Source organism: Lepisma saccharinum, chromosome 13, assembly GCF_977018435.1.
Source record: "Lepisma saccharinum chromosome 13, izLepSacc3.1, whole genome shotgun sequence".
Taxonomy (NCBI): domain Eukaryota; kingdom Metazoa; phylum Arthropoda; class Insecta; order Zygentoma; family Lepismatidae; genus Lepisma; species Lepisma saccharinum.
In genome coordinates, this window is record NC_139241.1 from 61590484 (window position 1) to 61603220 (window position 12737).

Sequence of the window (12737 nt, forward strand, 5' to 3'; positions counted from 1 at the left end):
GCTGGACTTGCAGTCTTTGCCAATATGTATGGCAGGTCAAGCTCTTTTATCGATAAATAGACCACCTTGAGAGATAAGATCGCAGGAATGTTCGAAAATACAGATGCGTGGCGCCTGGAAGTCTGGCCCATCTGTCCAGCTCTGACCTAGAGTTCTGCAGGTTCCCGTGAGTGAGCAACTCTCGGCCTTGTAGCCAACAACTTCCGGTAACACCTTTCATTCAAAACGTGTTCTTTGTTCCCTGCAACACTTCATAAAAAAGCAAAACTGTTAGAGATAATCAAAACCACATAGGTGAACTAAAGATCGTCAACCCGCTTAATGCGTTGTCATCCAGGTTTCCACAAAAGTTTACTTCGCTCTTACGTGCATCATAACTCCCGTTTCCCACTTCATACATTTTCCTAATTGTGTCGATGTCGTAATATCTGCCAAAAAAGTGTTCCGTTGGCTGACTGACTTCTCCCTCTCTCCCTGTCAGCAAACGTGTGGGGGGGGGGGGGTGCAGATTGTTTCAGCCACGATTTTCTTGCTGATGCGGGCTGATTACAGGCGAGGGTGGAAAAGGACCCACTCCTCTTCCTTTCCTTTCACGTCTAAAATAGGGCAACCAGTTCTGGATATATTCTTGAAAACGAACAAAAACCATAGAACAAGTAAAAAAAAGTGACCCTCTACCCTTTCCCCAGCTCATTCTCCGCCACTGGTGTGCACGGCAATGTTGATAATTGCAGAATTCAGTTTTTTTTGTTTTTTTTTAATGCTGTTGTCTGCATAGGAAATATTGCCCGTATTATTGTCTGTTGCATGGTAAAACGTAAAGCAAGGGTTATTTCTTTCTTCTTTACACTGCTGTTAAAAGTTCCGTCTTCGACAGTTGCGTTATCTTTAAAATTCTGGGACTTTTCTCTTCCACCACCTGTTGCTTGAACTTCCAGCCGGTCTTCTTGTTTTTACGATGCAGCTGGCGCCAGTGTTTTGTCTAGCGTCTGCAAAGCTCTTGCTTGCAGATAACAGCGATGACTCATCTAGAGCGAAGGAAAAAGTTGTTTTGAATCTTGCAAAGCTGTTTTGATTTGACGATAACGAAATTCGATCTCCAGAAAGGAAAACAAGAGTTAAAATAACTTCATGTTCTGCGCCTTCTGATAAGCAAATCTGTAAATTTAATTTGCATCCGCTTTTCTTCAGAACCATTCATGGAGGAAAAAAAAAGAGTGTTCAATGTAGGAATGGTGGCTGAGACCGATTAAAAAGACATTATTCAAGGGGAAAACTTTTGGAGGAGTGGATGTTTGACATCGAAAATACTCCTAAATCCAACATTAAATCGTCGATTAAGGTAAGAGTAAATAACGATCTACCATTTTGATATGTGAAAATGCGCAGTTTCATAAAGCTTGTTTTCAGTTCATTTTATGCTGATGGGCTAATCGGGAATAAATATACAGTTTAAAGTGAAATTCAATTCCAAACCCGAAAGACTATCGACTGACATGCTGTTTAATGACGTGTCCTAGAATACGCACTGGGTGAAAACAGATCGCAAGTTGCGCGTTTCCTTTTTCACGCTGGATTACAATGCAAGTCAAGGAAGGAGTTTGGACTGCTCCCTTGAATGGGGAAGGAGGGTGAATGAAGTTGGTAGAAGCAAAGAAAAGTGACTTTTTTTTACGATGTATCAGCCGAACCAGAACGAAAATTACAGCCCTGCCTTTATTTCTTTTTTTGTCTGGCACCTAGAAAGGTTGTGTTGTTTCTCCCAAGAGATCTAATCTTACCAGTTAATCTTGCAACAGACAATGCTCCAGTAGACCCGTATAAAATCCAACATTCATTCAGTCCGATTATCTCCAGACTTTTGCTGGCGCCAGTGTGACTGGTGTCAAGATTCTTCGAGTTTCGCTTGCAATAAGCGGGAGATTGTTTTCCTTTCCATAGGTCTCAGTGCAAACGGGTTTCTCATGAACTAGAATTGTAAGAATTTCCTGGAAAAGCAACGACTGTGCACAATTGAAACAAAGTAACATTATTTTAAATTCTCTTTTGTGAAAACTTTTTCATGTTCTATTTTCCTTCTCACAACACGCATCCTGTGCATAACAGGTTGTATAACTACCAGGATAAATGGTGTTACCATCTCCTAGGCATCTTTGTGTCCGTTTGTGCTCCCTTTAAGCTGAAAATTGGTGCAAATTCCAATAACGAGCCCTTCGAAATAACGACCCTTTTCCTGGGAACTGTGAAAGGTCGTTGAATCGAGAGTTGACTGTATATTTTATATTGCTTCAATTTCCCCTTATAGCCATTCCACTCTCACCCCTTTATTTATTATTAAATTTCATTTGATTTTTGTTATTTAGCACCGTTTTCTGCCACCTTGAGCTAATCACAACAATGATGATGAGTGATATGATATAATGGAATTGATGAAGGGATGACACACTCACAAAGAACACCCATGCCCAGGTGAGGATTCAAACCTGGGACCTCTGGCTATTATTATTACAGATGGGGCCAGATTGTTACTATAATGGTATCGGCATATCAGTGTATCACTAATACATACTACTGATGATTTTACCAATCTGGCTTATTTATAAGTACCGTGCGTTCATTTCGATCTTCAGCCGAGAAATCGGGAGAAGCGTGGGACGGAGATGCCGACATTTGCTGCCTGTAATGCCCGCTTATTTTTATGGACATATGCAGACATTTATATAAATATTGCAAAACGAGCACTAACCTGTGTTATAACACGCAAAAGTTCTTCTGTAATTCATCCAAGTTCTGACCTTATATACACAAATAAATACGCTTTAGAAACGATGTTAAGAGCCACAGATAATAAAACATTTTAATCATAGTTTTGACCAGTAACGTCCTGCTTAAGTTTATATCCTTGAAAGAGTTTTGTGTCGATGGAGATCGTTTGGAGGTTTCGAATGTGCAACACTGTATCAAGATTACGCTGCAGACGAAACCGTTAAAAGTCAATGGTTTTTGTGAGCTTCCTTGCAATCCGAAATCTCCGAGCTCGAGTTTTTTGTTCCTTCGCGACTAGATGAAGACAGAGCTGTGAATATAGTGGCGAGCAGATGTAAACCAATAGCATGTTAATTTCATACTGTGTGCAAGAGTGTTATTCTTGGTTACTTGCCGTTACTTGTTTGTGTTATTGCAGTGTGTATGTGTGTTGTGTCAGTGAGATGATTGGAATGCCAGCCACAAGGTTCACGGTAGAACAAAGACTTTTTATGTATGACACTTACGTGAAAACAGACTCGTGTCGAGACGTGTGTAGGCAAGTTGTACAGAAATTCCTAAGGGTTTCACCTCCAATTAGAGATACGGTTAGACATCTTGGCCTTAAATTACGAGAAACTGGATCGTTAAATTTTAAAACACCTAAGCATAAACGACAGATTCTAACCGAAGCAAAACTCGACGAAATTGGTGCAGCGTTAGAACGTTCTCCAAACAAACCTCTACGCCGTGTTTCACAGGAGATGGGCGTGTCAAAATCATCAGCACATACAGCCACTAAGCTACTAAATTTAAAACCGTACTCTTATAAAACAGGTTAGTGCTCGTTTTGCAATATTTATATAAATGTCTGCATATGTCCATAAAAATAAGCGGGCATTACAGGCAGCAAATGTCGGCATCTCCGTCAGCGCCGCCCGCCACGCTTCTCCCGATCTCTCGGCTGAAGATCGAAATGAACGCACGGTACTAGTCTGTACTAGCTTATCCCACCATCCATGTTTTGCATTGAGTGTCCAGTTGTCTGACACAGAGTTTTAATGGATTTCATGTGAGACATGGAACCAGATTTATTCCATGATCAGGTGTTGGAAGCATTTAGCTATATTATTTTAATGCTAAGAGCACTAAACCAGACCCACCTAACATTTATGGATCTTTTGTTAATGCCAAGAGACCCACACCTAACCTAACATCAAAAGCATTTAGTAACATAATACTTTTTGCATCGCACGCACATGAGGTAAATGGCAGCAGTAGCTCTTACTTAAGACGAATGAATGGCTGCTCGAGCACAAAAAATCATATACGAGAGTATGCAAGGGAAAAATCGTTGTCAAGACAAGATGCCATAAGTAATCACTAAAACTCTGAAGTATGTGTTAACAGACATAATAGAAACTGGACCATGTAAAATATGCTTGCATACCATGATTAATTCTGAATTAAACACACCTTTGAGAAACAGAAGTTTACAAATGGACACAATAGTAACTAATCTGCAATGCAAAATTAACATATATATCTAAAACCTTTGTCTTCAATGCAGCTTGTGTAAAGTAAATTACTGAAGTTGTAACAATTGGTGTTATTGTAACTATTGTAATTGTATTATCAAAAGGCAGGAGCATATTCTAATCTCTCAGATGTATTTCATTGCGACTTTGAACAATTAGATGATTTTCCCTGAGAATTTTAATTTTTTCAAATTCCCTGAGATTTTTAGGTTTATCCAGGTGTGTGGGAACCCTGTGTAATGTATAGTAGCACTTTACAACATACAAAGTGCAGGGGCACTTGTATTTAGAGTATTAGATAGGAAATGCTGATCCTACCTGAATCATCTCGCTGTTTCCCATAGGAAGCCAGCACAGGCCAAAAGTAATGCTGCCTCAGAGGAAACCCATCCTCCTGTAGAATGGAAAGCAAAGCCAAGGACTGCTCCGTCAAGCCCAGCACGAGGCTGCTTTCGACTGCAATTAGTAGAGCTCGGGGATTCAAATCTTCCTGCTGGAGTTCTCTGCAGATGGCCAACACCTTCTCCACTGGCTGGAAAAAAGCATGAAGATGATCAATCAGGGTGTCTACAAATTCATAAAAACAAAATTCCATGACTTTTCCAGACCAAGAACTAAATTTTTCGAGACCGAGTCATTGGGGCAATTTATGTATTTAAACATGTGTGTAAGTAGGTCACTACATGTTACCTAAACACCACACTTGATTCCTACTTAACCAATATTCACTTTACATGCAAAAGTGATAAGAATGGAATAGAAATTTACTATTTAAAAGGGGTATCAGGGGTGAGCTTTTACTTATCACTTGGCACTTACTGACTTACAGTTTACAAAGATTTTTTTAATAAAAAAATCATAACAGATTGCTACTGATTGATTGATTTGCTTCATTTTAATTCACTTTTTGTGCCACTTTTGGCTAATTTGCAAAGTGATGAGTGATGACATGATGAATGGACACTCACAAATATTTATGTCCAGGCCGGGATTCGAACGTGGGATCCCTGGCGTCATAGCGTGATGTGCTAACCATTCTGCCACAGCGCCGGCAACAGGGTGGCTACTCCAGGACCAAAATAAAATTCACGTACAAATCCCAGTTTTCAAAGCTAACATTCCAAAAATTCAAAGGTAGAAGCGGATGTTTTCCTTATTTCAGCCTTACGTATTACCGCCTCTCACCACCCACACACAAATATATTAGCAATGTAAAGGGTATGTGTGATTCCAACATATCCAAAAATTTTAATTCAATTGAATTTAACATTGAATAAATTTAATGTATTTGAATAAAAATTAATATACACTCCTCACAAAAAGTTTGGAAAATTGTTATATTAGACAATAGGTGATAGACACAGCCTTGGAATGCAACAACACATGGTATCTGTCTGATGGATGTTCTCGTCTCTTGCTGACATATGCCACCATGCCTATCACTTATTGCCTAATATAATAATATTCCAAACTTGTTGTGCCTAATATAAGAATGCCGTATTTAAATGTGTATAATGTGACTAAGAATTATATTTCATATATAATGCACAGTACAATTAAGGCTCAAGAAATATGCTGCTATGCTGATCAAGAGGCCAGCAAATTTGTCTAAAATAACAATGTTGTAGGCTTATATGTTAGCCACATTGATGTGGTTTCATGAGTCACAGCTTTTATTGGTGTTCCAGAGCAATATTTCAAAATATAGTTTATTAGGTCATTTGTTTGTTATACCAGGTGTGCCGGTTAACAATTCTTAATTGATCTGAAAGAAAATAAGCGTCTCTGGGGAGAAAGGTAACAAATGCTTTGTTCAAAGTATGCGCCATCGCTAGCTATACATTGTTTCCCATCTGTCCGTCAAATTGTGGATGCCCTTCCAGAAAAATCGTTCACATTTTGAGGTGATCCAGTCAGCAAGCCATTGTTCAACATCTTCATAATTGTTGAAGTGTTGCTGGGAAAGTGAGTGAGACATCGATGAAAACAAGTGGTAGTCCAAAGGGGCTAAGTCTGGTGAGTATGGCGGGTGGGGCAAGAAATCCCAGCCAAGTGCAGAAATGGTGTGTCTGATGCCTTTCACTGTGTGTGATGAGGCGTTGTCGTGCTGCAAAATCACTTTTCCGTGTCTTGTCGCCCAATCTGGGCACTTTTTGATCAATGCATGGTTCAAATTGATCAGTTGTTGACGGTAGCGAACGGCATTCACTGTTTCACCTGGTTTCAGAAGCTCATGGTACACTACACCCTTCTGATCCCACCAAATGCACAGCATTGTCTTCCTTCCGAAGCGATTCAATTTTGTGGTCGATGTTGAAGGTTGTCCTGGGCCAACCCATGACTTCTTGCATTTTGGGTTCTCGAAGTAGATCCATTTTTCGTCCCCAGTCGCTATCCGATGCAAGAAAACTTTCTTTCATGCACTTCACACACCGTTTTTCACATTTCCATTTGTCTGTCGTTCAGATGATGTGGGACCCATATTCCTTCCTTCTGGATCTTTCCCATGGCATGATGACGATCAGATATGGTTTGGCGACCAACATTTAACTTCTCTGCCAGTTGTTGTTGCGTTTGCGTATCGTCTTTGTCCAACAGTGCTTGCAATTCGGAGTCTTGGAATTTTTTCGGCTGGCCCGGGCGATCTTTGTCTTTCAAGTCGAAATCAACACTTTTGAATCGTCTAAACCAACACACACACACGCATCTTGCGTTAGGACATTGTCACCGTACGTTTCCACAAGGATACGATGGCTTTCATTCGCGTATCTCTTTTGATTGAACAAGAAAAGCAGGACGTGCTCCTTATTTGGTTAGAAGGTCAACGTGTTTCCCACACAAACCCAATATCACGATCACTCGCACTCGGTTGCACATCCATGGCGTTTCGACATGTACTGTCCTGGCAACACACTGACGTAACAGTTGAGACTGTGCACCAACCCTTGCTTCCAGCGCCATCCAGCAATGAAATTAAGAATTATTAACTGGCACATTTGGTATTGAGGCTCTAACTTTGGTGTAAGAGATTTGCTCATTCCTTCCTTACTTTTTGGAAAAAAAAAAAGCAAAAAATTCCATGACTAATGTAACATCTATATGAGGCACATTCAAGCACTCAAAGAAACTGTCAGCAGGACAAGATTTCTTCCATTAAAGGATTTACAAAATCCATGCATGTCATATTATTTGGCCAGTAATACATTTTAATTATTACTTTATTTCTCCTTATCTTTTCATTCACCCAAAGTACCATAAAAATCAGAACGTTCCTTCATTTTGTGATGAGCTTATTTCAACTGCATTGCACATTAGTGTCACCATCATTAAATGGAAAACTGTTGTCATATTCAGAAACTGTAGAATTTAAGCTTTACAACGATATATAACATGATAGGGTTCCATAAACATGAAAAATCAATACAAGTGTCACAAAATTATGGAATGACCCTGTATGGTTGCATGTTGACTGTCTGAATTATTCCATGCATAATACACACCACAGTGTTTGGGGGCAAATTTTTTAGGAAAAAAGTGCACTTTATACATGAGTAAATACAGTATTCCAAACTTTGTGAGTAGTGTATATTTAAAATATTTAATTTAAGGTGTGAAGTTTACATTTGCCATTTCACATACTCAAGCTAGAATCTCTAAACACAAGTCACATGGGATATACTAATCTACGAAAAATTGTATATTGTATAAGAATTTCAAAATCAAATTTACATAATCAACTTCAAGATATCTTATCTTGTAATAATCTCCCATCTGTCAATTAGGCTGTTCTGCAAAGGACACTAACAAAGTAAATGGATTGAGAGAATTCAGTTTTATTTTCCACACAGTTTTCTATTCCTTCCTCAATAAAAATAAAAACCAAATTGTGAAAAACTTGCCTCAGGGCATTTATAAATATATATAAATTCAATTAATAAAATTAATAAAAGTTGCAATATTTCATGTCTATGGAGAAAAATTCACGCAAAATTCCCTGCTATTCCTAGAGTATTTAAGGCGCAGAGGGACAATTACGCACCATTTGTGCATTTATTTCAAACTCGTCAGATGGGCACTGCTATTTAAAAAAAGGGATTAGTATACAAGAGAGTATGCATTTCTCTCCATGTTGCACCTGGAAACTAATTTTCAAGTTGATTAGTAAGCTAAACACGATGTATTCCTTATGGGAAATCAACTTCAAGTTATGGGTAATCAAATGAGAGTTTCATCTTTTCCTACTACTATGACACAGTTCAACGTGTCCTTTCTCCGTTCATATACTTTTCTACGTCATTGGATGTTTGATATTCCAGAGAACGAATAAAATAATGGTCCCATAAGCCGAATGCATTCTCCTTGCCTGCTATAGCCATCATGGCAGTGTTGCCAAACGTGATGTGCATAAAAGAGCTAAATTTCACCATTAATAGAACTAAAGATGACTTTCAAGGAGCTTAATTAACGAAGGCTGCATAAAGTGCCTCCTAGGGTAATTTTAGGTGTCAGAAGGGTGGGGGCACTGCTATTACCGTAGTGATGGCAATTTATTCTTAATTTTCAACACTTAGATTTGGTGGCATCACTCATCTAAGTAATCCACTGATGCTCACATGATATCGAAAATAAATGATTCCCGGATAACAATATTGTCATCTTCACCTTAGCCACGGCGCTATATAAGAGTAGCTGGGGAGGTAAGAGGGGGTGGGTGACGCCGCCACTATAACAATATCACGTCACGTGCAAAATGTACACTCATGGCAAAAGTTGGTCTTTGTGAGCTGGTGCCAGTGGTGGCATCATAGTGGGGCAGGGGGCGGTTGCACAGTTCACAGTTGCACAGTTCACAGCCAAATGAGTGCACGAAAGAGCAAGATCTGGCTCCAAAAGAGCGAAGTTGGCAACAATGATCGGCAGCTGCCGCAGCAAGAAAGACTTATGGGAAATTGTCCCTCTCCCCCTTAACACACAATTTTACTGTAACAACCAGCAATAATCAGTATATCAAATTGAAGTATGGTTTGTCCACAACAAATTTTAAATTTCTAGCTTGTCCCTTTTTTGTTTGCTTGTTCAAAAACCTACTTTTAGTGCACTACTACAAAAGTGTAGTAACATTTTTTTCAGAAAACCTAAATTCCCTGACATTTTCAGGCCAATCTTTTTCAACATACAACTTCAAATCCAAGGCTATGCTGGCTTTGCCCTTTGCAAACCTCAATTACATAAGATTCGCCGGGAGCATGGGATTGAGCTTATAATGAGGGGGGGATGTAGTGGCCGAATATTTATTCTGAATTTTGAATCACCCTGTATTTCTAAGAATTGGGAACATAACTATCAGTTTCATGTACTACAAATCAAACAATATTGTTTATATTTAATTTTCATACCTGTTATACTTCTACTTTTGGATTATAGTAATTTGTGTATCAAAATACGTTATCATGCATTACCTAAAATACCCTAAAACTAACATACCCTAAAACTAACTCCGTATCAGATTGGCATCTCATTTTAAATTTTGTACAAATATTGAGTAATAATGTATTTATGACATTTTTTTTGAAAAAATAAATAAAAAGCCCCACTTTGGAGAAAATTATTATGAAAATTTTGCTTATACCACCTTCAATTTTTCTTTACCCTGACATAGGCATGTAATATCTTGTGTGAAACAGTCCTTCAAGACCTGCCCAATGATTTCTGAATCATTTTTACCGGTGTCCTGAATGTCAAACACAATTTAAAGATAACAAAATGTTGAAAAAAAATTGGTCAAAATCGCACATTTTGCACCAAAGTAATTTTGGAAATACGAAAGATATGGATCTGTTAACTTTGCATATTTGCCTACCTCAGGTGCTTCTTCAGTATGACAAATTTCAAAAGAATCAAAAATGTAATGTTGAGGGTCTTGTGTGTGTCCATCTGTGAGTGGTATTTGTAGAAGGGGGGAATATACTTTGAGGGATGCTACTTATTTATCTATACTTCAAAAGAACTGACTAGAAGCCCCACACTCTGCCACCTGAAAATATTTAAATACTACACTGGTGCATGTGTTGGTTAGAAACACGTAATGCCGAAGTAGTGGATAGTGGAGTGCTTCCAGTCAATAGAACACAGAATAGAATGCAACAAAATAAGACAAATGACAGTTTGTCAGGACAGCTCTCTGAGAGACGGAGATGCTGCATCCGAGTCCTAATTATGTCTTTAGTAACATAACACATAATAGTTAGAGGCATGCATATTTCGTTTTTGACAGAAACACGAAATGCAAATTAAAATATTGCAATGTTAATTTTTCATGTTTCTGAAAGGTGTGGGGTGCATTTTCCTACCTTGTTTTGTCACGAAATGACGCGAAATGAACTGCAAAATGCGAAATAGACACTTATACACGAAATTTAGAGTTCATTTACAGACGCGATACTTTCTGAAGTTTGAATTATCCTGAGGGTTATGCAATTCATGGAAAATTGATTAATTCTGCTGTAAATATTTGAGAAGCAAAAATGGACCCCTTTACGCAGGGATAAACTTAATACTCTGGTAACTACATAAATGCGCTATTAGAAGTGGTATGTTTATTTTGTGTAATAAGTGCAGTTTTAAATCAAATTTAGCAATATATTTACAATTTTAAAACCAAAATGTCATATTATACATCACTTTTGAATGGATATTTCACCGCTATAGTACCGAAATTTTATTTTATTTACCGCTTTTAAACACGAAATTGACCGTTTTTGTATAGAAATTTTGATTTTTTATTTACCAAAAATATGTGCCTCTAATAATAGTTGATAAAAGTTGTTGCAGTTATTTTAAGTTAAAGAGAAATATCGAGAATCTTGAGTTTTACACAAATGGATGTTAGTGTAAAATTTACAATATTATACTTACTAAAATTTAACAGTCTGCATATTTTGCATATTTGGCCTTTAAGGTGATGAGTGACAGTTTTGCACCAGGTGTACATTTATTTCAATATCGTCGGAATGAGTACTGCTACTAAAAAGAAACCTGACTATACAAGAGAGTATGAAATTCTCCCCATGCTGCAAGTCGAAGTGATTCTCTGGACATTTTTGAAAAAATATGATAAATAAGAATTTTCAGATTCCTATGCACATTCCTTATTGAGAAAACAAACACAACTTCAAAGTACAGGTAATCAAATGGAAGTTTTCGATTTTCTCCCCACAACACATCAAATCTTCAACGTGTCTTCTTTCCGTTCATGTGTTTTTATACACCATCAGAAGTTTGGTATTCTCAAGAGAACAATTAAAATAATGCTCCCATAAGCATAATGCTAAGTTCTCTCCTCCTCCTACGACCATCCAGAACACAGACCTCTTGTTCCTGAGCTCGCTGTGGGAAAAGGTCGGTGGGGGAGGTACACTTTAGGGTATTCGCGTCTGGCTGGACACAACCTGTTCCTCCTGCTCTTAAACCCCACTTGGTATTCAAGAAAACACAGTTTATGCAATATTGTTTAAAATAAATTAACAAAATTAAAACACAGAAACAATTTTACACAATATCCCCCTTTCACAAGATGGTTCAAGAAAAAGGTGGGGGTTTGACTTCTCCAGGATTTCCAGCTTGATGAAATCCTGTAACATGTCAGCCTCTACACCAACACTCCTTCAGCATCTGATTGACAATCAAAAGGTAAGGACAGTTCCACATTTTCTCAACGAACAAACCCCATTGTCCTGCAACCTGCCATGCCCACTCACACACACAACACTTACCCTTTTGGCCTTCACCAGCTGCTTGATGAGGAAGGAACCCACGGGTGCCAGCTGGCCGTCTGCTCTTAGGGGCCTTGGCATAGTGTGCAGTACTTTCATCGCAACGTCCTCCTGCCCGATGTTTATCAGTCGCAAGATGAGGTTCACTGCATCCTGGTTGTATCCAGCCCTCTGCCTCATGCGACCGATTATCTGGAGAAAGAACATAAAGGCGTTGTCATTAATGCTGTAGATTTATGTGTAATAATTAGGGCTGAACCGATGCCACTTTGAACAGATACCCAGACCCAGGTAGAAAAACACAGGGGCATCCGAAAATTTTCACCTGGCAACTGAATTTTTAAATCGTTATATATATATATATATATTTAAATATTTTGAGTTAAATTTACATTAAGTTTTCAATAACAAGTACAGTATGTGTTTTTTAATGTTTGTGTGTTTTCTGTATCTCGTTTATCATTAAATAACGATAATAAATTTTTGCACTGTTGATAGCCGAATCTTAAAAATCTGCAGCGATATGGTAGACAGCCATACATTAGAATGTATTGCATAGTTAATCATGCTGTTACCAGTTGAGCAGGCCACATCAGTGCAAAAATTAATTACTTTTATTCCAATCTACTATTGGCTAATTCCACACATTTTTTTTTCATTGAATTATTGTGGCAAACACTTT

The 12737-nt window shown here is 38.2% G+C and overlaps 1 protein-coding gene across 1 annotated transcript in view; it reads right to left on the reverse strand.

The window, feature by feature from the left end:
* bsf (bicoid stability factor) overlaps positions 1-12737 on the reverse strand; it is a 76001-nt gene that overhangs the window by 46326 nt on the left and 16938 nt on the right. The window contains exons 6-7 of the mRNA XM_083134301.1: positions 12056-12247; positions 4602-4815 (exon numbers count right to left, since the gene is read on the reverse strand). Coding sequence (XP_082990427.1) covers positions 4602-4815; positions 12056-12247 — 406 coding nt within the window. The remainder of the gene's footprint in view (positions 1-4601; positions 4816-12055; positions 12248-12737) is intronic.